This window comes from Globicephala melas, chromosome 7 (genome assembly GCF_963455315.2).
Source record: "Globicephala melas chromosome 7, mGloMel1.2, whole genome shotgun sequence".
NCBI classification, from domain to species: Eukaryota; Metazoa; Chordata; class Mammalia; order Artiodactyla; family Delphinidae; genus Globicephala; species Globicephala melas.
Genome location: NC_083320.1, coordinates 42,828,907 through 42,855,355, shown reverse-complemented (window position 1 = coordinate 42,855,355; position 26,449 = coordinate 42,828,907). Strand labels below are relative to the sequence as shown.

The following is a 26,449-nucleotide window of genomic DNA, read 5'->3' as shown; positions in this document are numbered from 1 at the left end:
GCTAGGCTTCAGAGCATCAAGCAGGGATTCCCTCTCCTTATACGACTTACATTTATTCCACTTACATCCTCTACTACCAAGGCCCAGATTAATTTGCTCCTCTCTTGTGCACAAGCTTGATGAAGCAGTCATTTTACCTCATGACACTGAAATACCTTTGTCAAACAGGAGCATTCTGTGCCTGGGGCAGTGTCGTCCTGTGGTTCTTAGGTGCTCTCGTTTGAAAGGGCGGCCTGTGGGAGATTCTAGCTCCTCGAAGCAGCTAAGATTGGGACAAACTTGGATTTTTGCATTGTGGGCTGATTTTTTTTTCTTTTCTGGAAAGTTTCACTTAGGTCTGATGGACATAAACTCATGAAACTATATGGTATTTTTAGCCTATTGGAAATGATGTTAGTTTCCAAGTCTCTTACTCTTTCTGTATTTCAGTTATATATTTAATCACGTTTAAATACCTTTTATTTCGAACTTAAACAATTTAAAGTTTCTCATGCCTTTTTCCACCTGAAAACCTCATCAACTGAGTTTCATAAAACCTTTGTTAATGTTAAGTAGTCATCTCTAAAATAACCTTATTCATTGTTAATAACGGTAGAAGAGCACAGAAGCCCTGCTTGCTCGCCATTCAGCTGACTACTATCAAAACAGTTAAAATGTGTTGAATTAGACAGGATTGAGTTTACAGTAGTACTTGAAAAAACTTCTGTGAATCATAGGCATGAGTCTTTCTGTGAACTTATAAGAAGACATGGAAGCTTTAGCAGCTTATTAAGACTCGTGTTAAGTAGTTTCTATGGAAATTTTCTGGACAGAAATGTCATTGCTACAAGTTGCATTTCTAGGATTTATGGATGTCAGATATTACATTTGTTTTATTTTTTGGCTTGAAATTAGTTTTCTGTCACTTGACCACACATCTGTTTCTTTCCTACTAGCATTTGGAAATGCCAAGACTGTAAGGAATGACAACTCCTCTAGATTTGTAAGTATTTGTATAAGCATAAGTGTTAACACTAACATTTACCTCATGTGTGTTTAAACAACCAGTAGATGTTTAATATTTCTTAATACACACAATTAAAAAATAAGAAACACCATATTGAGACGTAGGCTAAAAGTTCTATAAGGACTATTTTTCTGCTTTCTGGAATTTTCCTTTTTAATTCTTCTTGGAGTGACACGCTATCTTTTTTTCATGTTTTCTTGTCATCTATCATAAAATTCCATGAGCAATTTCAGTGAGGCTGTTTAGAGTAACTCTTTACTAATGTGAGTTTTGATATTTAGAAGTCAATTAAGACTCAGAAATTCCATAGAAAGAAGGGTAAACTAGGTGTCAAGTTTGTATACGCTACAGCTCTTGTCCGTTCTTCAGTGGGACCAGAAAGGATGGAGGTGTATTCTAAAACTTTATAGAGGTAAAATCAGTAAGTCTGGCTGCTAATGGGGGGTGTGGGGAGGACTGAATAGTAAAAACTGAAGCTAATTGATGTTTTGAGTCGGGCTGAGTTGGAAAATGCTAATTTCCATAGTGGAAACCTTTCCAGCCTCATCTCCCACCTCTGCAGTGTACACTTTGGCACATCAGCCCCTGGGTCTCCCCAGCTGTGCTGCCTTCTTTCCTGCCTCTGGTCTTGACAGGGACACACACTGCCTGGAGGCAGCTGGGGGAAATATGGTGAGTGTGATGGTGGCATTTTGAAATTGATGGCTTTTTTTCTATAGTTGAGCCAGTTTTATAAATTTCGTAATAAAAGATCATTTAGTTTATAAGCTGTCTTCTCATATACATTACTTGGGACCATTATTGATGATCGTCTGTGCCTCGCTGCCAGACACCCTTCCTGCATCCCCACACCTCCACTCCCCAGCTTCTCTTAGCCCCCTTTTTGCTTTTTTCTCATTGGCGTTATCCTGTGCTTAAGGCATGCAAATGACCTCAGGTGGAGATCGTTTTGATAGATTGGAAAGTGGAAGGCTAAGTTTCCTAATTCCAAGGCAGTGAATTTTTTCCATTGGATTAGCCCCTTAAGTTGTTAAAACTGATGTGAGCCATGCCTTTTCCTGTTGTGGTAACATGACTAATCTCATTACATAAATAGAATTAGATGCAAAGTGTGGGCAGATAGAAGTAATTCCAATAGATCAAGCTTCTTTATAGGATAGAGATTTTATTTTTGCTCTTGGCAAATCTCATATACACATGCTTTAAAAAAAATACTTGCAAATATATTTAGTCTGTAGGCCGTAAAAATACAGAAAACCGTATTGCTTAAAGAGTCACTGGTACCTAGAGACATCGGAAAATCTAGCGAAAGGCTTGGCAGGTGTTTTGGCTTGTTAAGTAACTTCAGAGAAATCCTATCATAACACGGGTATTAGGATATGAGATTAATACTTGATTATAGGCTAAATCATTTCATGCCCAGTTTTTAGTAATTTCTCTGCTTTGTGGGTGCGACTTTGACCAGTAGTATACTCGAGTCTATGTTATAATATTATAGTAGGACTCTACTATATTTAAAATGACTACTGTATATATAACAGAGGTTTATGACTCCAGGGAAATTACATTTCCTTCAACTGTGTTTGACAGGTTAACTCCGAATACATTTTTTGCTCTCTTTGCTGAGAAGCCTGGGAGACCCTGCACCTCATTGTAGCTGACAGTGTGGACCACTGTTCCCATGGAGGTGCCTCACAGTGACCCTCACCCCAGCACTTTAACTTGGCGTATTGAGCTTCTAGTAAGAGAGACTCATTGCTTTGGGGAAAAAAGAAAACACAGTTTAAGGCTTCGAAAATCACTGTTCTCGACTAAGGACTTTGGAGGGGGATTTTGTTGAGCATCTGCGGTGTGCCAGGAGCTGAGTGGGGCACTGGAGAGTGTGGGAGAGAGCGCTCTAGGGTCTGGAAAATCTCATTACCACTCCTCTCATTCAGTAAGAATAGAAACACACACACAATTCATTCATTTGTTTGAAACCTCCGGGTTTTCTTTTAAACATAGTTAAACTTAGGTCTCCCTGCGTATGCCCTTGCAGCCTGCAGTCTTTTCCCCACCAGTAGCCAGAGTGATCTTTACACGCTGCCGTCCCCTGCCGGCTGACAGCCTCTGTGGTCCCCTTGCACCTAAAATATAGCCCGGGCTCCCCCAAGCCTCCCCACGCAAGGTGGGCCGGCCCAGCCTTCCCCGGCTCCCTGGGCCTCAGTCACACAGGCCTTTGTGCCCGGCAGGTGTGCCAGGTGCTTCCTGGACTTGGGCCTTTGCTGTTGCCGGTCCTTCTACACCATGCATTCTGTCCCCAGATCTTTTTATGGCTGGCGTCTCGTATCATTTAGGTCTTATCTCAGATGTCACTTCCATGATGCCGTCTGGAGACTCTGTGACTTCATCCCATTTTCATTTTTTTAGGCATTCAGCAATCTCTGGAGTTATGTGCTCCCTTCCCCCGTTTACATCATCATTGGCCCTGGAGAGTAGGTGCGGAGGAAGCGAGCACCTCGGCCTCTTGTTCTCTGATGTGGCCCCAGGAGCTAGAGCAGGGCCGGTGCCATAGTGGACACTCAGAAAACATTGATTTATTGATGAATGAATACCTTTTTTTTTTTTTTTTGTGGTACGCGGGCCTCTCACTGTTGTGGCCTCTCCCGTTGCGGAGCACAGGCTCCGGATGCACAGGCTCAGCGGCCATGGCTCACGGGCCCAGCTGCTCCGCGGCACGTGGGATCCTCCCGGACCGGGGCACGAACCCGCGTCCCCTGCATCGGCAGGCGGACTCCCAACCACTGTGCCACCGGGGAAGCCCTGAATACCTGTTTTTAAGAAGCTTATAAACTAGTCAGGAAAAATGGACATGGCTGAAAATAATTATAACACAACACATAAACTAGTAAGTTCCCCATGAAAAGTATAGATGAAGTGTTATGGAAGCTCAGAATAGAGAAGCTGGAGGAGTCCGGGGCAGGGGACAGTCCTGAGTGGGTCCACAAGATTTAAAGAAGCCAAAATGGGGTGGCAGGCAGCAGGAGGTGGCAGTCCAGCCTGAGAAACTGAGGAGAGAAACCAGTGTGGACCTTCATTTGCCAGAGTTAATGGCCAGACCAGGGAGTCTGTGAACGGAGCTGTGGGCCAGAGGGCTGGAAAGGTGGGTCCGGGCCCCAGCTGGAGGGCCTGGAGTAGCAGGGTCAGGGTCTCAGACGTTATTCTGTAGGTGGTGGGAAGCCGCTGGTTATTTGTGAGTAGTCTAGTGCCAGGACCAGAACCAAGCGTTTGGGGAGTCATCAGTGTGGGCATCACCTGAGTTCTCCGTGTTGTGCAGGAGTTTAGCCCTAGTCAGCTTCCTTTTCCTTTCTCCACAGTGTTTGCTCTACTCTCTTCAAACCTTCTATCCTTTACTCTCAGCTGATGCTATTATGCCTGCTTCACAGAAATCATCCTCTTCCAAGCTCTCCAACCAAATTAGCCCTGCTCCTTGGCACCTCCCCGTCTCCATATCAGTATACACACTCCTTTCTCATACTTATCTCTCTGCACCTGTACTCTAGATCTGTCGCCTCCTTTGCCCAGGGACCACCTGCCACCAAAATCATCCCCTCTCATACGGTCATCCTCTGACTGTCTTGTGAAGTTACTCTTTCTCCCTCCTTCATGTCTGCTTTGCCTCCAGTGTCCCCTCGCATCCTAGAGAGTGTCGCTATCCACTCAGTTGTCTGGGCCACATTCCTGGACTTTTAAATTCTTGAACACCCTCCTTTCATACCTTCTCCATCCAACCATGACCAGTCATCGTGACTCTCTGGGTAGCTCTCAACTCTGTTTACTTTCTTCTTTTGCTATTCTGGTGTAAAGCCACCAGTGTTTCTCCCCTAATTGCTGCCACCTCTGTCAGCTACATCTGATAGGTCTTTTCCAGTCCATTCCACACTAGCCAGAGTGGTCTTGTAAAGAGGCAAGTCTGATCATGGTGTCCTTGTTGAGGAACTTTTAATGACACAACTTGGCTGTCAGGAGAAAATGTCGGTGTCATGATGTGCTCTGACTTGCCCCACCATCCTCACGGATGCCACTGCTTATGCCTGCTCCTTCCTGATCCCTTGCCTCCTTGCCTGCCTGACTTCTCCTGCTACTTCGCCTTTAAGCGCGGGCAGATCTCCTCCTCCCCCTCTGTCCCCTGTTCTTTGCGCACGGCACCATGATCCCACCGTAGGATGTATCCCTATACATGGTTATGTCCCATTTATGTTTCATTTCCCCCCAAGACTGTAAATTCCTTGAGGGCAGGAGTGATACCTTGCTTTCCCTTGTGCCTACGTTAGTGTCCAGGAAATGCTTGATAAACATTTGCTTAATGAGCAAGTGAAGACTTACAAAGGCCAGATGACCAGTGACAATGAAGAAGGAGAAGGTGGGGGAGCATGCACGAGCTACTAAAAAAATCACAGATTACATTGTTGATTGTGTGCCATGTGATCATGTTTCTCCTCCCTTACCATTATTTTGAAAATAGAATTAAAGTAATTCTCTGGGAGAATTATTTACAAACCATCGATCTGACTAAGGTAGAACATGAAACAAAACCAAAGACTACTTATTAGATCAACACACCCTTTTCCAAACAAAAAACAGCTCTCAGGGTTATTCTGATATATTTGTTACTCTTTAACCAGACAATCCAGACCCGTTCTCTAAAAATCACAGTGTAAGACTCCATGTGTGTTTCTGTGTGTTTAAGGTACCATCTATAAGGTGTAATATGAACATGGGTTATATATTTCTGTATAATCTAGATTAAAAGCCAAAGAAAGTAATAATGATGAGCCTTTGATTCTGAGTTGGTCACACCACATAATCATGCATTTGATTTGAGTAGATATAAAAACAGAACTTGAAGTCTTCCATTTTATCCACTGTCCAGTGTGTTTGGAATGTCTAGCCATGGCTTACAACATACTTTGCCTATAAAAATGAAATAATTTATATTGCCAGCTAGTGCCTATTCAAGGAATACTAATTTTCCCGGTTTTTATTCTTGAATTGAATACACACGTCCTTGAGAAATTTGAAACGTATCCAAAAGTCTTACGATGGCTGAGAAGATCTGTTCTTAAATTAGCAACGAGATATGCTCACTTTGAGCTAATGGGGTATTTAGTATGAATTATTTTTGGAGGCACATTGTTTTGCATCATGGTTACGTAAACTGTGTCTTTCTTAATTACATTTAAACAAATACATAAAGGGCTTATCATGCTGTGCTTTAAGATACACTGACTGAATATTTTGAGGTGAACTTGAAAACTCACCAAGTCTTTCTTTGGCAGGGCAAATATATGGATATTGAATTCGATTTTAAAGGCGATCCCCTGGGAGGAGTGATAAGTAACTGTGAGTATTTTAAAGAAGTTCAGAATAGTAAAACATATATTTATAACAGAATATTTTAGATACTTGGGTCTTTAAGAGATAGGTTTAAGAATACATTTCCTTTTCTTATACTTAAATTTTTAACCTATGCATTTCAGATTGTTTTATAATATTTAATTTCTAAATCTTTTTAAAAGATCACTTAAAGTCTTTGCCTTTGAAAAACTTTTTAGAAGTCTGCTAAAGAAATAAATATTAGCCCAACTGTATTTTATATCCTATAGGTCTTCAAGCCAATCCAGTAATAAAAAAGATTCTCCAACCGTTATTTTCTTTAACAAAATTACTCTGTGGTTAAAAACAAAATATAAATAATAATTGATTTTAATTGAATGACTTTGGGGGTAACAGTTACCCGATAAAATGAGAAAAACCTGTACTTCAAATTTTACTGTGAGAATTTTGTCTTCAGTGTGTTTAAAAAATTGAAATGTCGTACACCTGTTAGGTAGAGACAGATTTATTAGCTTTCTTTAGTCATGATTTGTGATTGTAGAAGTGAAATGTTCTCCGGCAAAGGTGAAAAAATGAACAAAATCAGGTGAGGTCTACTTAACAGCCCCAGGTCCAGAGTTTTCTCAAGTGGGCACAGTGGTCAGTATCTGTTGTAGATAAGGCCCCTTCATCCATGCTTGGGGGCTTCAGTGCGTGTGGCACCGCCCTGATGTCTCTGCTCCTGTTGATTCTGTAGCTGATTCGTTTGGCAAGGATACGATGACCACTCAGGGTTAGTGCACCTCCAGGGGAAGCTGCAGCCTGGTTATCCTCTTGGTTTTTTTTGAGGGCCACACTGCTGACGTGCCCTCCACACACACCGCTTCCCCTGGCCTTTTCACCACCCTAAGATGCTGTTCGGATTGTTGGAATGAAAAAAATCTAAGTTTGTACTAGATTAAAAAATAACAATTGGCTCAGGTATCCAAAGCACTGCTTTTTGCTATAGCAGTGGCATTCTTTCTCCAAATGAAATTTTATTCCAAATATGAAACAGATGAAATGAGGCCTGATCTGGTTAAAGAGGAGATGAGCAGCCAGAACCCCTAGACCCCCAGGTGGCCCCTGTGATCTTCCAGAGAAACACTAGAACCAGAGGGATGCCATTTGAAAGTGAGTGTTTTTAGAATTTGGGCAAACCATGCAGCTGAATTTTTAAAAAAAATTTTAAAATCATAGTTCGTAGAGTAAACTTCTAGGTCTAGAGTCTTTATCTTGGAAACTATAGGATTGAACTGGATGAATTCCATGGTTCCCCATTTCTACCATTTGTAGTTTTAAAATAGTTTATTTATTTTTTTGGCTGCGTTGGGTCTTTGTTGCTGCACGCGGGCTTTCTCTAGTTGTGGCGAGTGGGGTCTACTCTTCGTTGCGGTGCACAGGCTTCTCATTGCAGTGGCTTCTCTTGTTGCGGAGCACGGGCTCTGGGCGTGCAGGCTCGGTGGTTGTGGCTCGCGGGCTGTAGAGTGCAGGCTCAGTAGTTGTGGCACACGGGCTTAGTTGCTCTGTGGCATGTGGGATCTTCCCGGACCAGGGCTCGAACCCGTGTCCCCTGCATTGGCAGGCAGATTCTTAACCACTGAACCACCTGGGAAGTACGGCAGGCGGATTCTTAACCATTGGGATTATACGTATTGTAAAAATGTATTATTATTGGAAAAACGTCTTGAAGAGGAAGTTTTAATCTGAGGTGAAATTGGCTAGGATGGTACTACTTATGTTAAATGGTTTTAACTGTCAAATAAGGAAACAGAAATACTCATGCGAATCATATATAATACCACCAAAAGCAAGTGATTATAACCCTGCCAAGTTTGTTACACAAACTTCCTTCACAGTATGTGGCAGCTGATGAGAGCTGTATAGGAAAAGGTATGCCTCAGTTTTAAGACCACCATTTTAAGGAAAGATTAGCTTTTATTCTGAAACATATTTATAACACTTTTATAACACTTGCATTTTACAAGACAAATTAAATTTAGTTATTATTTGAGTAATACACTATTTTTAAAATGAGGCTACATTAACTTTGTATTATAGAACATTCTAGAATGATTGAACCAGTATTACTCTTGAGGACTCTAGGAAAATATTTAAGGATGCCTTTATTCTAAGTATCAGAAAATAACTTGGGTTTTACATTTTGAAGTTTCAAGTTTCAAACAGAAATGTCTTCCTGTCTCTAATTCTTGCAGTATCCATGGAGAATAAATAGTAAACACCCAGTTCATTTCCAGTGAAGATTAAAAACCATCATGAATGAACGTCATATGGTTTTTGTTACCATTTGTTCCCACAATGAAATTATATTGAAATTTGTGGTAGTGGGAACACCCTGGTATTTTAGAGTATCCTTTGCTTTGGAAAGGAAAGGGATACATTAGTGGTGAGAGCAGGAAATTTCACCCCGAATAGAGAGAGAGGACTGACTCATAGGTGGCCACGGGGAGCTGCTGCCTGCTGGCTTGAGGGGGTATAAAGCAATGGGTAAACCCACTCTTGTTCTCTGCAAGCTGCCAACAGTTAGCTTCTTGTACCCAGAAAAGGAGACAAGATTTGCCATTTTGTAGGTCATCTATTTTGTTTCCTTTTCCAGCAGCCGCCTAGTAAAAGCATAGGTCGTTGTTGGCTGTAATTATTACCTTGAAAAAGTCACAGGATCATTTGAGCCAGTTGTGTACCCAGGAAGTGGGGAAAAAATGCCCAATAACTTAGTCTCTCTTCCTCTCTTTCTAAGAGAGGTATGCTGTAAAACCTAAGTCTTGAACTCATTTGAAAGCTACGTATCTCTGAGGTGAGTATCATTAGGAGAGAAGTGTTACAAAAATAGAAAATGTCAAACATTTACTTAAGTAGAGAAGATAAAACATGGAAATACATCCAGATGTTTGGCTGATGTGAGGTACTATTTCTCCTACTTTGTTAATGCGTGTGGGTCTCATAACATTTATACAATTACATTTGAGGATTTTGGATCTAGTGTTATGAACTTGAAATGTTTGGAAACCTGTTGCTTTTATTAATAGTCACAGATACTTTCTTACAGTTGTGGCACTAAATGGCAATTTAGACTGGAGAAAATGTGGTACAAGTCTCAAGGGATGTTATCTCCTAAAAGAAGAATAGCATAGAGATATACTAAGAAGAAGCCTTAAGATTTCAAATGTGCATATACCTGCGTAAACTGTAAGGATGGGAGACATGGCTGTCCTGTTCACGGTAGTGTATCAAGAGCCTAGGGTGATACCTGATACACAGCAGGTGCTCGGTAAATGCTGGAGATGAGGATGGAATTGGTTAAATATAGGCAGGCTCTATATTTTCCTGCTTTATTATTTGGGACATATCCATGATCCTATATATGCAGTTGTCAGTGATTTATCATGTGGTTGCCAATGTCTAAACAAAAAGAAAACAAGTTACTTAATTCTCTGTGCCTCCATTTCTTTCTCTTTGAAATGAGGATAATAGTACTGATCTCATAGGGTTGTGATGAGTTGTAAATAATTCGTTAACATCTAACAGTGCCTGGCACATAGTAAGCACTCAATAAATGTTTGCTTCTTTTCATTATTGTATATTTATCTGTTGATTGTCTCTAGCTCCTAGCCAAATATATACCCTATAATGACAGACTCAGTTTGTATGGTTCATTGCTAAATGATAGCAACTAAAATAGTGTCTAACCTCTAATATATATTTGTTGAATTAACTAAGTAATAATCACATAAGTACCTAATGTACAATAAGCACAGTTTGACATAGAGAAATTTATTGAGAAATAAAGCTGCTTCTTTATTGGGTAAGTTTATCTGAATATTCTATGTTAATCATTTAAAAATACTTTTTCTAAATCCCACAAAGGCAAACAAAGTTATTGGTAATCAAGCACCATCTGTTACTAATGCCTCTGTTCAGCTTGAAAGAAGTAACCCAATCCTGTGGTTATGAAGGAAAGCAAACGTTGACATTGGTGTGTGGCCCAGTTATTATTACTGGCCAACAAACCACCCCAGACTTAGTGGAGTAAAACAACGGCCCTGTTATATGCTCTTGGATTCTGTGGGTCAAGAATTCAGATGGAGCTCAGCAGGGTTGGCTTGTCTCCATGACATATGGGACCTCAGCTGGGAAGACTCTAGTGATTGGGGGCAACTTGCATGAGTTGGGGGGTTGGAGTCCTCTGGAGGCTTTGTCGCTCATGTGTCAGGCTCCTGGGCTGGGATGATTCAAGGGGTGAGCTCAGCTAGACTGTTAACTAGAGCCATCTATGTGTGGCCTCGTGTGATTTGGGCTTCTCAAAGCAAGGCGGCTGTGAGAGGGAGTGTTCCAAGAGAGAACATTCTGACAGCAAGTGTTCCAAGAGAACCAGGAAGAAGCCTGAGTAGACTGGGTAATCGTACAGCATCACTATGACTCTGTTAAGTCCATGTGTGCACAAGCTTGCTCAGTTTCAGTGCTGGGGAATGTAGATTCCACCTCTCAGTGGGAAGAATGGGAAAAGAATTCGTGACCATTTTATTTTAAACAACCTAAAGCTGATAGATTGTTTTCAGAAATGACCACAATAGTTTCTTAGCTTGCCACATGCTTCGGTAGTCCCCTCTCAATGACTTAAGGCTTGGCCATGAGATTTGTTTTGGTCAATGGAACAATTTGCAAACATGGCACAATGAGAGACTCGAAAGTTGGTTCTCTACTGGGGCTTATCCTCTCTTGCTTCTCTGGGGAGCTCATTACCACCATGTGCGTGAACCTGGGCTAGTCTGCTGGGTGATGAGAGGCGCATGGAATAAACCAGCAGACGTGTGAATGAGGGCACCTTAGATCAGCCAGCTGCCAGCCAACCTGCCAGCAGAGATCAGCCAAGCTGGCTTAGATCAGAGGAACTACAAATCTGACTCTCAGACTCATGAGCTAATAAATGGTATTGGTCTAAGCTGGTAAGTTTTGGGGGCATTTGTTATGCAGCAGAAAATAACTTGAGACAGAGGTCTAATAGGTAATATCCTTTCCCCACCCAGTTTGGAAACACATGAGAAATAAGCTGGAGAGGAAGCAACTTTATTACTGTAGAGGCAAGGTTGAAGAAAGCAGCTTTTGGTTTATCACCCAAGAGGGTGTGCTAGTGGTCCTTTGGCAGGTTGGCAGGCATTGACAGCACCGAGCAACCCCTGGCCTCTCCTTGTGCGCGTTGCCCCATCTGTCTTACAGCCTGGGAGTGGGGCTGAATTTGTGCACAGTGTGGGGAATGAGGGGGCTGAGCTGTACATGCATGCCCATTTCTTCTTCCCAACTTCGCTGCTCAGAGGAGTCTTTCCTCCTGCTGAGGAGAGGAGTGAGTAAGGGGCTGAGAAGCTGGGGAGTGCATCTCATGAAATCCTCCCACGTGGAATCATAAAGCAGGAAGAAATGCCTACCTTACTCACAGGGAAGGTGGAGGGTAGAACAAATTGCTCTGAATTCTTTTTCTTTTACATTCCTTTTGAATTTACGATGCAATTAATTTATGTGCTGACTATCTCAGGGCATGTTGTTTAATCCTTATGTATGGCACATTCCTGCCATTTTGTAGCATATGGAATATAAGTTTACCCTTTTAAATTGTTTGAGACTTATAGCTTTGTTCTTCCTTTTATATCATACCTTGGGTTTAATTGATGATGAGTGGGTGGGTGACTGGGAGCAAAGCTATGTTATAACACTTCCTAAAGGAAACTCTGATCCGTATATATATGGAATTGGGGACTTACCTGTACATGAGTCAGTTCTCAACAGCTAGTGACTATTCATCAGTAAACAGTAGCTGTCTTCTTTAGGGTCAAAATTCATCAAAAACTGAGATAATTTACCTAGTTTGTAATACAAGGCTGGGCTTTTTTAGCACTTTGACATTTAATACCCCTAAAGAAGACAGAAATAATCAACCATGGGTTGTGAAGTATCTGTAGCAATAAAACTGAAATTTCAAAGAGTAATTCTGTTACTCTGTAATGGATGGCTTTATATAAAAATAGATGCTTTCCTTTGTCTCAATTTTATTTTGGTGTTCTTTCTTATACAAAAATATGTTTACCATGAAAAAAGACTACATGTTTATCATGAAACAAGACTATATACCCATACTATAGAAGAAATCAGGTGTTCAAATATGTCTAAATTAACCTCAGATTAAGAAATGAATAAAGGTTTATTAGAATTGTATGTATAATAATAAGATATTATGGACTAGATATTTCATTAATTTTATTTCAGGGTTGGGTATCAAATTGTAGATTCAGATACACACATAAGTTACTTTCCAATTATTAGATAAACTTTAAATTTGTATTAGAAAAAAGTCTGTTGTGAAAATGCATAAATGCTATATGTATGCAACTGGATCCTGATTTTAAAAATGGCATTTAATTAGGTAGATAATAAGGCAAATTTTCTTCGCGTTTTAAAGCCCAAGTTGATTTTTCATGTGCAGACACTGGGAACCCTCTCACAACTTTTCATGTAACATGTCCAGCTGTCACTGGTGCTAATTTGTAACTTCAGGACTCTGACTTTTGATTTAAAACTTTAAGGTGCTTTCTTAGAAATGAAAATGCTGCATGGAGGTGGAGGTAGGGGAAACACTGTCCTGTCACGGCGCGCCAGGTGTTTGAGGCCTCTCAAAGCCTGTAACCTGCAGATAGACAAAGGTCTGTGTGAGACCCGGGCTGAGAGAGAGTACTGGGGTGAACACCCACCTCTGCTTTCTGTAATACACGTGCACAGTGAATGATTTGTAAGAAGACATTTGCGCCATCTTTTTTTTACTTTAAAGCTTGTCTTTAGTGAAACTTCCTAATTCTCAATCTTGAGGATTATGTTGTGTATTTCCAGAAAAAGTATAGAGTTTATTTTAGAATATATACTCCAATGTAGGAGCAAACATTAGTTCATAATCCAAGTTTTCCACTGAAATTACCGTCAGTTATGCCCAGTAACTCATTGGTTATTTGACATTTTTTCTTCTTCAAGACAGCGGAGTCCGAAGGGAGATAAATTGCTGTTACTTAGATTGCAGGCCTTTCACTATTGCTAACTGTATCATTTCACTTTATTAAAGGGACACAAATCCGTTGGAAGAGCCTTCAGTGCCACTCAAACACTTTTTTCATAATGTGTATCTTTGAGCAATTGGAGAGGAGCAGGGTCGGTCGTGTCTGCATCTTGGGCTTTCATTGTCATTCCGGCCTTACTGGCAAAACTGAGACAAAGCAAATTCTTCCATAAGCCTTAATCAAGAACTTGGACCATTTCTTCTTTTTCAGGAAGGGAGATTATACATAGAGTAAAGAAACTTTGATCGGGCTTCCCTGGTGGCGCAGTGGTTGAGAGTCCGCCTGCCGATGCAGGGGACACAGGTTCGTGCCCCGGTCCGGGAAGATCCCACATGCCTCAGAGCGGCTGGGCCTGTGAGCCATGGCCGCTGAGCCTGCGCGTCCGGAGCCTGTGCTCCGCAATGGGAGAGGCCCGCGTACCGCAAAAAAAGAAAAAAAAAAAATAGAAACTGATCATGCTACCTAATCCTTCACCTGTTATGTTCCAAAGTAATGTGATTTTTCCCCCTTCCAAACCACTACTTGTTCTTTTATTCCTTGGCTTATTAAAAGGCATCCGTCTCCAGCAGGTGCAAACATGGACATTTTACTTCTTTCATATCTTATGCCCTAGGGAGGGTGTCCCAGTGCCCAGGAACATGTATATGCTGTGGACTAGCTGGTAATTAGTCAAAACTAAGAAAACCCCTCAGTGATGGTCTGATTCTGTTAATAGTCAGGTGGCAGTGTCATGGTGGAGTTGGTGGGAAAGTTCTGATTCCAGAGTTTCTCTGTCCCTACCCATTGCTTTTCCCCTTTAGAATGGCTTAATAGGTTTATCTCTTCCCTTAAAACTTAAATTTATATAACATTTGATATGAACTTAAATTTATATCTTGAGGGTTCAAGAATATAGCTGCATTGGAATATACGGAGGCTATTATACTCTCTTCTCTACTAAATATCTGGCATATCCTATACTCCTTTTTATTAAGTCTTGTTAGTAGAGGCGCAGTCAGTGGTAGCAGAAGCATCTAAAGCAGAAGAGAAGGCTGTGCCAGCGTTTCGCTTTGCCTTAATTCAGGGGCACATTAAAATGTTCAGGTGGCAAGTCGTTATAGTGAATTGAATTTATGTTCTGTACCTTGAGTAATTATTTGATATGGCTTCATGCTGTTAGATTATGTTGGGTTTTTTCAAAAAGAAATAGACTAGGGAATGGTTTTAAGCACTAGTAAATTATTTGGGAGCAAACATTTTCCCTGATTACTGTTCTGCCTAGAAGCTTGTAACTTACAAGAAAAGTCATAAAGAAATAGGAGGCTCTGGGGTAATCAACAAAGCATTTTAGGTGGGAAAACCCTCAACTGCTTTGTAATAAAAGGTTCCTCATTTTGTGATTGAGTTGCTTAGGTGAAGTCATATATTTTATGTAAAGAACAGCCTCAGCCTTTGCAAGTGTTTGTGGATTTAGCATTCTTTTTGCTGGAAAATTATAAAGAGCATAGCATGATACCTTAGTCTCCTAAAGCTTTGCATTCTGGCTTTGTTGCTTAGTAACAATGTGATGTGAGCCTCGTTTTCTCATCTACAAAATGGGGATTATAAAACCAACCTCAGAGGAGGTGTTCAGGGTTGAATATGGTAACAAATGAAAAGTACTGAATGCAGAGCGGAAGGTCAGTCAAAGTTCCCTTGCACTTCCCCTCCTGCACTGTTCCTTTTAAACGCACGTTGTATTATGTTTCAGATTTGACCATGATAGTGATCACTGATCATATCAGCATGTGTGGTGCAAGGAGTACATTGGCCAACATTCCCTTCCACCCTGCACAGGCGAATATTATTCTTTAACCTGGTGACTGTGAATATTATCCTTTAACTTGGTGACTGTTATCTGCTGAATCTTATAGCCATTGCTCTTTCTAAACTCTCCATTGTGTGTGAGCATTTGTTCAAAAAGTGCCAAACGTAAGGCTGGCCATGTTGCTGTTGCACAGTGCGGCCCTGTCAGGTGCTCTGAAGGTGTGATTTCATGTCTTGAAATACCACAGTTTGCTTGTGGAGTGTGACTGGGTGAGTGCCACAGAACAGTTGTTTGTCATCATCATTAAGGTGCCCCTGTGAGGTGAGGCTGGTGAGGCATGGCGGGATTCTTGGTGCTATGGGGGGAGCCTGGGGTTTGGTGACAGGTGAAAGGACAGGTGAAAGACACATGGTCATTCTCTTTTCTCACCCCCATCTCCTGCTCTCTCTTAAAGGTGTTGCCAGCCCACCTTGGACAGTGCCACTGCTCGTGGTTTGGGTGGTGGGTGTAATCAAGAGCACGTATGTGTGACAGTTGTAGGTCAAGAGGAAGAAGGTCTTCAGGTTTGCAGTCAGTGCCGGGCTCATTCCCAGGTAGTGCTGGCACATAGTGGGTGAGCAGTGAGTTGATTGAAGGAATTTGTGCGGGAATGGATAAAGTAAACGGAAGCATTTGCTTATGTTTTTCATGTAGTCGAGTTACTTTCTTCTAGGCTCGAGGAATTTCCTGTAAGGAATAGCTTCTCAATGAAGACTCTGCCCATGCGCTGGGAGGTCTTTCTTCTAAAACTGTGCTGGTACTCTTAGGACCCCAAAGGAGCTTGGTCCATGATAAGTGCAATCATACTGCACTTTTATCCTTACCTGTTTATTCTGTCTTCTGCCCTGGATGTCAGTATTTATAAGTTGATTGAAACGTTTAGTCCTTAGAGATGATGACTATTACACAATCCTTTTCTTTTTTTGGCTAAATATGAAGTCTTCATTATTCTCCATGTATGATTTGAGGGCATTGGCAGTCGTCCAGGTCAAGTTAGAGCTGGAGATGAAAATGAAAACTCTGCAGCATCCCGTTCCTAATAATTTTTGTGTTTACATATTTTTGTTCTCTTCCTGTCAAGTTTATTTTATGTGTCCTTACAACACATCTCTTCATTCTTACAAATGGCCTTGTGTGTTTGGAGCACCCTAGGGCTTCTCATTCATCAAATCTACACTCCTTAACTCTACCTAGACTCCTCCTTACGTGCTAGTGTAGATTCCAGAAATACAGCTTAAGAAGTTCAAGGACAAGTCTCTGTGAAATTGCACATCGTTCACTCCCTTACTCATTTTCTGAATTATGTTTAGATTTCAATCTGATGGGAAATCAAATTAGTGCTCAATGATAGGATCACTGATTCATAATTTTATAACTAATCTGGCCTTTGCTCACAGAATCCAGACCCTCTTTTATATCACTGGTCAGTGCTAAACAGGACTCCAGGCAGAAATATTCTCTGCCATTGTACGTTGCCACCCCCTGTTGCTGCCACAGCGGCACCTTTCTGGTTCACTTGATTGATGGATTCATCCCTTCCTTTCTCCTTCCTTCCTCCCCTTCCTGAAAGCTTGAAAACTTGATAAGGCATCAGATTTACAGGATGAAAGATCATCTGGAATCAATGAACGTATACTGTCAAATAACTCCAGATTCCATTAAATGAGAACCACCTTTCATTCTTTAAGACTGCAAGAGATCAAGAAAGTCTGGTTCACTTATGTCAGGTAGCAGGGCATGTGGATATGGTGGGGTCTGCACTTGGGTCAGAGAGCCTGATTTCAAATCCATCTTAAACCCTTGGACTGTTAGTTTTTTCATCTGTAAAATCATACCTTACAAAAATGGTGGGGAGGATTCAATGAAATAATGTCTATAAAGCACTTAGCATAAAATAAGATATCAAAAATGTTAACTTGTTATCATTATAACTCAAGTGAATTCTTAACTGAATGGCTGCATTTCCTTGCTTAGATTTGTAATACTACATATTGAAGAACTTAATGTCATCATGTATAAAATCAAGAGAATATTATTATAAAAGCTGTATTGTCTTTAATCAGCTTGTCGAATGTATTGTTAAACTTATTTTGCATATTCACTATGGTTCAGAAAGAACCTGGTTTGTTTAATTTGGTGCTTTTAGTTAGAGCTGTGCTTCTTCCTGAAAGTAGAACTGAAAATGTAGCTTCTGTTATTATTTTATTAATGCAAAACAGAAAATGAAAAAGAAAGTGAGGGGGAAAAGAAAGAAGCATGGTGTATTTGAAAGTGAAACTACTACTGTACTATGAATTTGATTCTTTTTCTCTCTAGATCTTTTAGAGAAATCTCGTGTTGTTAAGCAGCCAAGAGGTGAAAGAAACTTCCACGTGTTCTATCAGCTGCTTTCTGGTGCCTCTGAAGAGCTCCTCAGTAAGTCCCTGTTTCTTTTTTTCTTTTTTCTTTTTTTTTTTAAGAATTTTATTTTATTTTATTTATTTTTGGCTGCATTGGGTCTTTGTTGCGCTGTGCAGTCTCCTCATTGTGGTGGCTTCTCTTGTTGCAGAGCATGGGCTCTAGGTGTGCGGGCTCAGTAGTTGTGGCTCACGGGCTTAGTTGCTCCACAGCATGTGGGATCTTCCTGGACCAGGGCTCGAACCCATCTCCCCTGCATTGGCAGGCGGATTCTTAACCACTGTGCCACTGGGGAAGCCCCAGTCCCTGTTTCTATGTTTTAATTTTTACTCTTGCAACATTTTCCAAAGCAGAAGCATTCCATACACTTTTCTTCTTCTTAAAATTTTCCCATGATTCTGGCTGAAGGGAAGAACAAGATGTGTTGGCTTCTGCCACCTTGCAGTCTTTGTTTGATATCTGTCCCCAGAGTACCTCACCAGGTACTGGGACATGTCTCAGATGGTTTGCTAAAAGAGCTAAAAGTTGAGGGAGGGTCTCATCATCAATTTAAAAAATAAAACGGAAGAATATAATTAGTCCAGTTGGGGAGAAAAAATTAGCAGGGAGTAGTAGATGAATACAATTCTATAAGAACAAATTGCTCAGTGACGATTTAAAAATAGTGGGAAGACATTTGCAACTGATACAAGAGATCAAAGTCTGACCTATGTATATTTTAGAGAATTAATATAAGTCCATCAGGATAGGCAATAGCTAAGTGATGAAAAGTTTTGAGCAAGTAGTTCAAACAAGAAGAGCTATGGAAAGTCAACACACTGGGGGGGAAAAAATCATCCTTACTAATTATTGACAAATGTAAATTGAAACAGCACTGAAGTGTTCACCACACATGTATTAGCAAAAGTTATTAAAGAGGATAAAGCTGGCAGAGTTGTCAGGCACTGATCTGCTTAGAGCTTGTGGGTGTCACTTCAAAGTGAGGACTTCTTCCTGGGGGGACTAATTGGCAAAGCAGAATAAGTCATAAAATGATCAGAGCCTACCGCCCAGGTGCACCACTTTTTGGAATATACCCAATGAAATAATTCAAAAGAATCCAAAGAAACATTCTGTGTGAAGACATTTATCACTGTCCTTTATTTGTTATTATAAACTGGAGAAAATCCAAACGTCCAGCAGTGGGGGAATCCCTGGGCAGACATCGTACGTTATAAGGAAATAGTACGTTGAAGATACTTTATATTATCAAAGTTTGGAAAGAACCTGTCTCGATAAGAATACATGTAAAAACAAGCAGAGTTTGAAATATGTACAATGGTGATAAAGGTGATTTTAGAAAAATACTGATCTTTGGGTATCAATTTTTGTTCTATTGCTTGAATGCATAGTGTGAAATCTTTTTATCTGAAGCGTTAAGGGGATGAGATATTGAAGATGATTAGATTGGTTGAAGTACCTTATAAACTTGTATGTGTGATTCAATAGATAAGCTTAAACTTGAGCGGGATTTCAGCAGATACAATTACCTGAGTCTGGACTCTGCCAAAGTTAATGGAGTGGACGACGCAGCAAATTTCAGAACCGTTAGGGTAAGATGTAACCCTCTTATTACTCTTTAAAATGGGTAACACTATATTGCTCAATCAGAATTGGTAATAATTCTGAGTTTTCTTTGATGTATAACTCATGCTCCCTGAGGTTTTAGAATTATAGAAGAATTTGTTTTATTTTTATTAGTTTGATTTTTTATTAGCTCAAAAATCCTGTAGTATCGAGAGGGCCATGCTTTACTGGAGCACGCAGTTTTACTGTTTGTCAAAAGGAGCTTTCTTATTATATTATCTTGGGGTTTAACTTTTAGTATTGTACTGAAATTCCAAATGTCTTTATAGCCAAACTCAGTAGTTAAATTCCACATGTAAACCTGTCCTACAGTCATGTTAAGTCAAATCTGTTTTTCAGACAGAAAGTCATGTTTATATACAGTTTTCAAAAAATCATGCATAAACCAGAATAATTAGCATTTGTGTTCATTAGAAAAGAAATTATTTTAAATTATACTCTACATTCTATGTTTATGAGACACTTGGAAAATTACTTCTATAGGACGTGATCTGATAACTGTTATTTACTTCTAAATGAGAGAGCTGTGATAGTGGTGATGGGGGGGATAGGTTAGATTATAGGTAAAATAAGACTGGAATCGGTTCATCTTTGGGGGTGAGTGAAAATAACATGGGGTTCTTTTCCTGCTCTTTAGACTTTTATATACGTTTGACATTTTCTAGAACAAAAAATCTTACAGCACTCCCATTACTATGTAACCTAGTCACTGTAAATAGTTAGATAGACAGATAGGTAGGTAGATAGAGAGACACAGAGAGATAAAGTAAATAAGGAAGCGAGCAAGCTGGGCTATTCTTAACAAGAAAGCATTTCTTAAGAGTATCATTTTTTAAAATTGTCTCAACATTCTCTTACGGAAACCTGTTGACTCCTGGACATGATTTTAAGACTTGAGTTCAGGACCAGTTCCATAACTGCTTTGCCTGGCAAATCATTGGCACTCAATAAAAATTTATGACTGGACGACTGTTCTGTGTTATCCATAGTTTGTGGAATCAGGCACTTCACCTTTGCAAACTACAGTTTTTCTCGTACGTAAAATAAACGAAGAGGTTTTTTTTTGTAGGGGGTCATGAAAGCTGTTTGTTTGGAGTCAGAGTGGGAACCCAGGGCTCAGCTCTCAGCCTTCTCTCCCTCTGTCTTCCTCTTTACATGCCCCCTTTGCCACAGCCCGTGAAGTACCCCAGGGCTCCTTGAATCAGAGCTTGAAGCCACTGAACAAGATAGAGCCCCACATTGGTGCTATTTCAGGTCTCTTAATAGGTTTGTCTTTTGGAAAGTTTATTCCAGGACACTTTGTCTTTTTGTTGTTGTTGTTATTTTTGTTTTTTTTCAGAGCCGAATCTGTTGTATGATTTATTTTTAAAAAATAATAAAGAGCTACAGAAAGAAAACAGGTGCTTTCCCCCCCTCCCCAGAATGCCATGCAGATTGTGGGTTTCATGGACCACGAAGTTGAGTCCGTGTTGGAGGTGGTGGCCGCGGTGTTGAAGCTGGGGAACATCGAGTTCAAGCCCGAATCACGAGTGAATGGCTTAGATGAAAGCAAGATCAAAGATAAAAATGGTAAGTCAGCAGAGGACAGACCCTGTTTAGCAAAACTGGCTTTGAACTTCTGCCCAGTTTTTAATATAGAAAGTAAAACTTGCTTTTCACTGAGTTGAAAAGGCTTTCTAGTGAAATCGAGCAGAAACATAATTACAGCTCAGTCTGAAGTCTTTTGATTTATATATTTTACACTGTTGGGTTTGAAAACGATTTAGAAAGAACAGTGTAAGCCTTGAAAGTGATTATGAACAGCAGATATGCAGTCACTGTTTGTCCATTCCCGCACAACAGAGTTAAAAGAAATTTGCGAGCTGACCGGCATTGACCAGTCAGTCCTAGAGCGAGCCTTCAGTTTCCGAACAGTTGAGGCCAAGCAAGAGAAAGTTTCAACTACACTGAACGTGGCTCAGGTGGGTGAAACATAATGTCTGGAAGGGAGTTTTTAAAGTCTGTGGTATTTTTATATAAGTGGAAACAAAAATTTTATTTTTTAGATTATTATCTTAACTGTCATGCTGTTTTCTAGGCATCGTTCTAGGCACTAGGGACACAGGGTAACCTAAACAGATAAAGATCCCTGCCCATATGGAGCTTAAAATTTTGGCAGAAGGAGCCAAAGCAGTAGACCTAATAAATAAATGTATATAGCAAGCTAGCAGGTGGTAAGTGCAGGCGGCAAAGAGAAAACAGTAGAGCAGAGCAAGGGACATCCATAGTGTTGGGGGCAGAGAAGTCGAGGGAGCTGAGAAGTGGCTGGAGAGTTTTGAGCATGGGTGGTATGATCTGCATTGTATTTTAAGGAGTCATTCTGGCTGCAACGTAGAGAGCAGAGTGTAGGGGACAGACGGGCATCTTAGTCACTTTGGCTGCTATAACAGCGTACCGTAGACTGGGTGGCTTAAGCAAAAAACATTTATTTCTCTCAGTTCTGGAGGCTAGATGCCTGGGATCAGGGTGCCAACAGGGTCGAATTCTTGGTAAGGGCCGTCTTCTTGATTTACAGACAGCTCCCTTCTTACTGTGTCCTCACATGGCAGAGAGAGAGAGCAAGCAAGTGAGCTTTGATGTCTTCATCCCTTTATAAGGGTACCAGTCCCATCATGGGGACTTCACCCTCATGACCACATCTAAATCTAATCTAATCTAAATCTAAAGGCCCCACCTCCAAATACCACTGCATTAGGGAGTAGGGCTTCAGCAATATGGGTTTGGGGGTGAGAGGACACAGACATTCATAGCACAGGGGAGCACACAGTTGTGTGCTAACCCAGAGATGATGGTGGCTTTTGAACCAGGTGGTGGCAGTGGAACAAGAAGTGGTCACCTCTGGATATGTTTTGAAAGTGGAGACAACAGGACTTGCTGATGCCTTGATATGTGTGATATGAAAGAAAGAGAAGAGTCAAGGATGACCCTCAACATTTTTGGCCCAAGCAACTAGGAAAATGGAATTGCCACTTACTGATTTGCAGAAGGCAGTGGGGGAAGCTGGCTGTGGTCAAGAGGCCAAACTGGCTTCGCTGCCTTTCTGACTGTTCCCCCTCCAGCCTCCACACTTAGGCCAATGAAATCTTTCTAAGACACAAATCTGAGTTGCTTGTGTCTTCTCTCCTTTGGTTCAAAATGGATGAACAGGTGTATACATGCATGCATGTATACCTAGGAGCTTGTGGAGACCCTTTCAGTGTAAACCCTTTGTTCTATGGTTTAGACATTGTCCCACCAGTCAGTGCTCATCTGGCCTAGAATTAAATGACTAATTCCGGACTTTTCCCACTCAGGCCTATTTTGTCCAACTGTATTCTCATCCTCCTTGCAAGTAGCCTTAAGCTTAAGACAGTAGATTGGGTTTAATCTTCCTCTCTACTGCTCTGGCCTAGTCTTTCCTAGTAACCCAAGAATGCCTACACACCTTTAACTTTCTTTCAACTTTGATTTCTTGTTTTAGGTGAGGGATTTGGGTTATGGAAATACTGTACCTTTATGCATATGTTAGTTTGATGTATACATAAAGTTTCTAGCTATAACTGTCATGTGTCCTTCTTTCTAAGTTACTACTACTGCCGTCACGTCTGTCCCCGTCCCCCTCACTCACTCAAAGTCAGATGGTGAGTCACTTACCTCATCAAGGAAAGTTTGTTGAGAGCCTGCACGGCACAAGCCCCCCCGTAGACTGTTAGTAGGGACGTAAGGGATTAAAAAGGACTTTCGCAGAAAATAGTTTCTGAGCCAGACTTTGAAAGATTTAGATGTATAAAGAATGGGTGAAACAGCATTTCAAAAAGAAAACAGTGAGAGGAGCCAGGTTTGGAGTACATATCAGGAAAAGGGTTGATCAGGCTTGGCTATGGCTTTAGATATGTGAAGAGGATTCAAAGCAACGTGGCTGGAAAGGTTACGTTTGGTGTCCAAGTGGCGCGTCTGCAGCAGTGGTTCTCAAACTTGAGGGTGCATCGGAATCACCTGGAGGGTTTCTTAAACACGGTTTGCAGGCCATACCCCCAGAGTGTTTGGTTCAGTAGGTTTGTGGTAGGCCCGAAGAACTGGCATTTCTGACAAGTTCAGAGGTGATGCTGCTGCCATGGTGGTCCATCCAGAAGTCACATTTTGAGAACATTTCAGTAGCCAGAGTGGAGATTGTGAAGTACATAGTGATGCGATGAGAAAACATCTAAGAGGCCCTTTAGGAATATTTCATACATATATGGAATATATGTGGATATATATGGGATATGTACATGGATATATTTTTGTCTGTTTTTATTGTGTGTTTTACTCTTGCTTTTTAATCATCCTCTACAGAAACCAGGCCCAGGTGCCTCTTACTTTGGTAAGCTTGAGTCACCTTGCATCACTCGGTAAAACTTTTCCACATTCTTTTAACCTTTGGCATAAAAGAGTTTGGCTTCAGATCTTTGATTATTCAGCTCCTTTTTCAAGTTTTTTTTTTTAATGTAGGGTTCAGAGTATTTGTTTCTACCGATCTTATTGCCTAGAAGATTTTGATTCTACGAGATGTGATTTGTTCTATTAACTTTTCCTCATAGCTTCAATTCTTGGGCCCCATTATCATCTTTATTGCCCCATGCCTCATTTTCCTCAAGGCATTTAGATCTTTCCCCAGATAGAATGACTAATATTGAAATAACAGAAACTCCAGGCAGAGTTACTATTCAGCTTCTACCACATACTCCCTCCTTGGCTTCCAAGGTCCTCTGTCATCTGACCCAAAATGACTTTTCTCAGTTGATTCCCTGCTGGTTCTCTAAATGCCATGCTTATTGTTACCTTATTTTACCTAGCCCTAACCCTTTGCTTATCCCCCGTGCTGCTCATGTCATTGCTAATTCCTTCTGCTGTCTAAATGGTCCTTTAATTGCACCTCATCCAGAAAGCCTTCCTTGATCACATAGGCCCCAGAGTCTTCCTTCTCTGAACTCCTTTTTCTCCTGCAAACTCCCTTGGAACCTGCCCTTTGATTGTTTGACTGCTTGGTTTGACCTCCCGCATTCTGCTGTAAGCTCCCGGAGGGCGGACCCCACATGTGTGCATCTCCGTGTCTCCAGTTACCATACTGACCTGGGCTTGCCTGAGAGTGGTCATCACGGAAGCAATTCCACCTGGGATCTTTCTCTAAGAGCTTCATCAGCTGCAGAAACTCAGTCTTTTCATTTGTGCTTAGAATCTGAGATGGCAAGTCAGCATCCTCGGTGTCTTCCCTCATTTCTACGCACCTTGTCCGTGATCCTTAAATGGGAGTAACCCTTCCTGCCCTTACTTTGGAGGATATTATTGTGGAGATGAGGTGGCACGAATCAGACTCAAGAAGTTACAGGTAGCCAAGTGACAGCCCCTGCAGCCAGATGTAGCTCAATAGGCATATTTTATTTGATGAATATTTGAGGAAAGGGTAGTTTTTTGTTTTTTCTGTTTTGTTGTTAGCTTGCTTTTTAAATTTTGAATTTGAGTGCCTTTAACCTGAAATGCAGTCTCCAGCCCCCAAAGATCCCACTATTTCCCGTTCATTTCTGTTGTTCAGTCCCTGAAAGCATCTGAATTTGAGACTTCTGGAATAAGTATTTGAAGGAAAGCAAGGAAGATTAATATTGTCTGTGGATACACTTTAAAAATTATAAAGCCATTTACCAGAATAAGTGGTCACTGTTAGTTCAGTTGCATACTGAAATGGTGGTTTGTTGGAAGCAGATAGCACACAAGTAAGAAGGCTGGATGACGTGATGATGAAATAGGGTCTGTTTACAAATAAGTAGTGTTTGGAGATAACTTGAATTTACAAGAAGAAAAGGGAAAGGATTAAGAAAGAATTATTTAGGCTCATGAGGCAGTAGTAGAGAATGAGGATACTTCAAAAATCATAATTATAAGCATACCTGTAGACTTACTATGTGCCAGGTACTGCTCTAGGCACTTAAATTTTCTATTTCAAGAAAATAAAAACTAGAAGAAAGGGTATTGGAGAAAAGATATCCATCTTAATTAAGGCTTCTTTCTTTGTGTCAGCATTTTACATACATTTTCTGCTGTGGAATTATTTACCCACCCTCCCACCCCCCTCCATGTCCATGTTTAGCATTGGACAGTCAGGCTCTATTTTTTACCAACTTCTGGGTGGATTTTCTAACCTTCATTGGAGTAGCTGCCTGAGACTTAGCGAGCAAGGTTTGGGATTAGCACGGAAGTATCAGATGAAGGGAAAAGGTACTCTCTTTCCAGCTGCAGTACATTGCCTGCAACAGGGAGTGAATCTGTTTTTTAAATTGTTACACTTCATTTAGGAAGAATTGCAGAGAAAGAATTTTCACATAATCCAGTAAATTGTGTTCTTTATAAAATAAAAATATAATGGTTTACTTTAACTGTAATGCCCAACTTTCTACTTATAAGCAATGAAACACACACATATGTCCAGTGTTGAAGACAGCAGCAAAACCTCTTCTTTCCTCCCCTGGGGCCCGTTACTTCTCAGGCTGCTGCCGCCCATCTCCAGGCCTCCCCCGGAGCACTGGTTTCAGACATATAATTAGTACTTCCTGCACACCCTCGGCACCCAATATGTTTAAGGGCTATTAGGTTCTCCTGACCAAACCCAACTTTTCTCCAGCCTTTGCACTCTAAGTCAAGGTCAGAGAGACATATATGTCTTCTACCTCTTCTTTGTCAAGTAGCTATGAACAGCCTTCAAACAAATAGATAAGCAAGTAAAAGGACTTTATTTTTATTATACAAAGTATTATCCAACAATGTATTGTTTTACTGCTTATTACAAAAGATTTTTTTTGAATGCTCAGAAGATTGAATGATGAAAAATATTTACAGGTCCCATCAGTCAAAACCATTTTAATGTATATCCTTTTGAGTTTCCTACATGTAGTAGCTTAAAGAAAATAGTTGTTATTATAATAAATATATAATTTTTTATTGTCACAAAACATAACAAGGATTTTTTTCATTTCATTATCTAATTTTTATAACTATCATTCTGTGGTGACTGTGTAACTTCCCGCCCAATAGGTG

General features: G+C 40.7%; 1 protein-coding gene across 4 annotated transcripts in view; it reads left to right on the top strand.

Annotated features, from left to right (window-relative positions):
• The window catches only part of MYO1B (myosin IB), a 183,189-nt gene that overhangs the window by 106,442 nt on the left and 50,298 nt on the right, over positions 1-26,449 (top strand). For all 4 annotated transcript variants that reach the window (XM_060302130.1, XM_060302128.1, XM_060302129.1 and 1 more), the window contains exons 6-11: positions 936-982; positions 6,325-6,388; positions 17,657-17,755; positions 19,226-19,329; positions 20,785-20,932; positions 21,206-21,324. In XM_060302130.1, the coding sequence (XP_060158113.1) occupies positions 936-982; positions 6,325-6,388; positions 17,657-17,755; positions 19,226-19,329; positions 20,785-20,932; positions 21,206-21,324 (581 nt within the window). The remainder of the gene's footprint in view (positions 1-935; positions 983-6,324; positions 6,389-17,656; positions 17,756-19,225; positions 19,330-20,784; positions 20,933-21,205; positions 21,325-26,449) is intronic.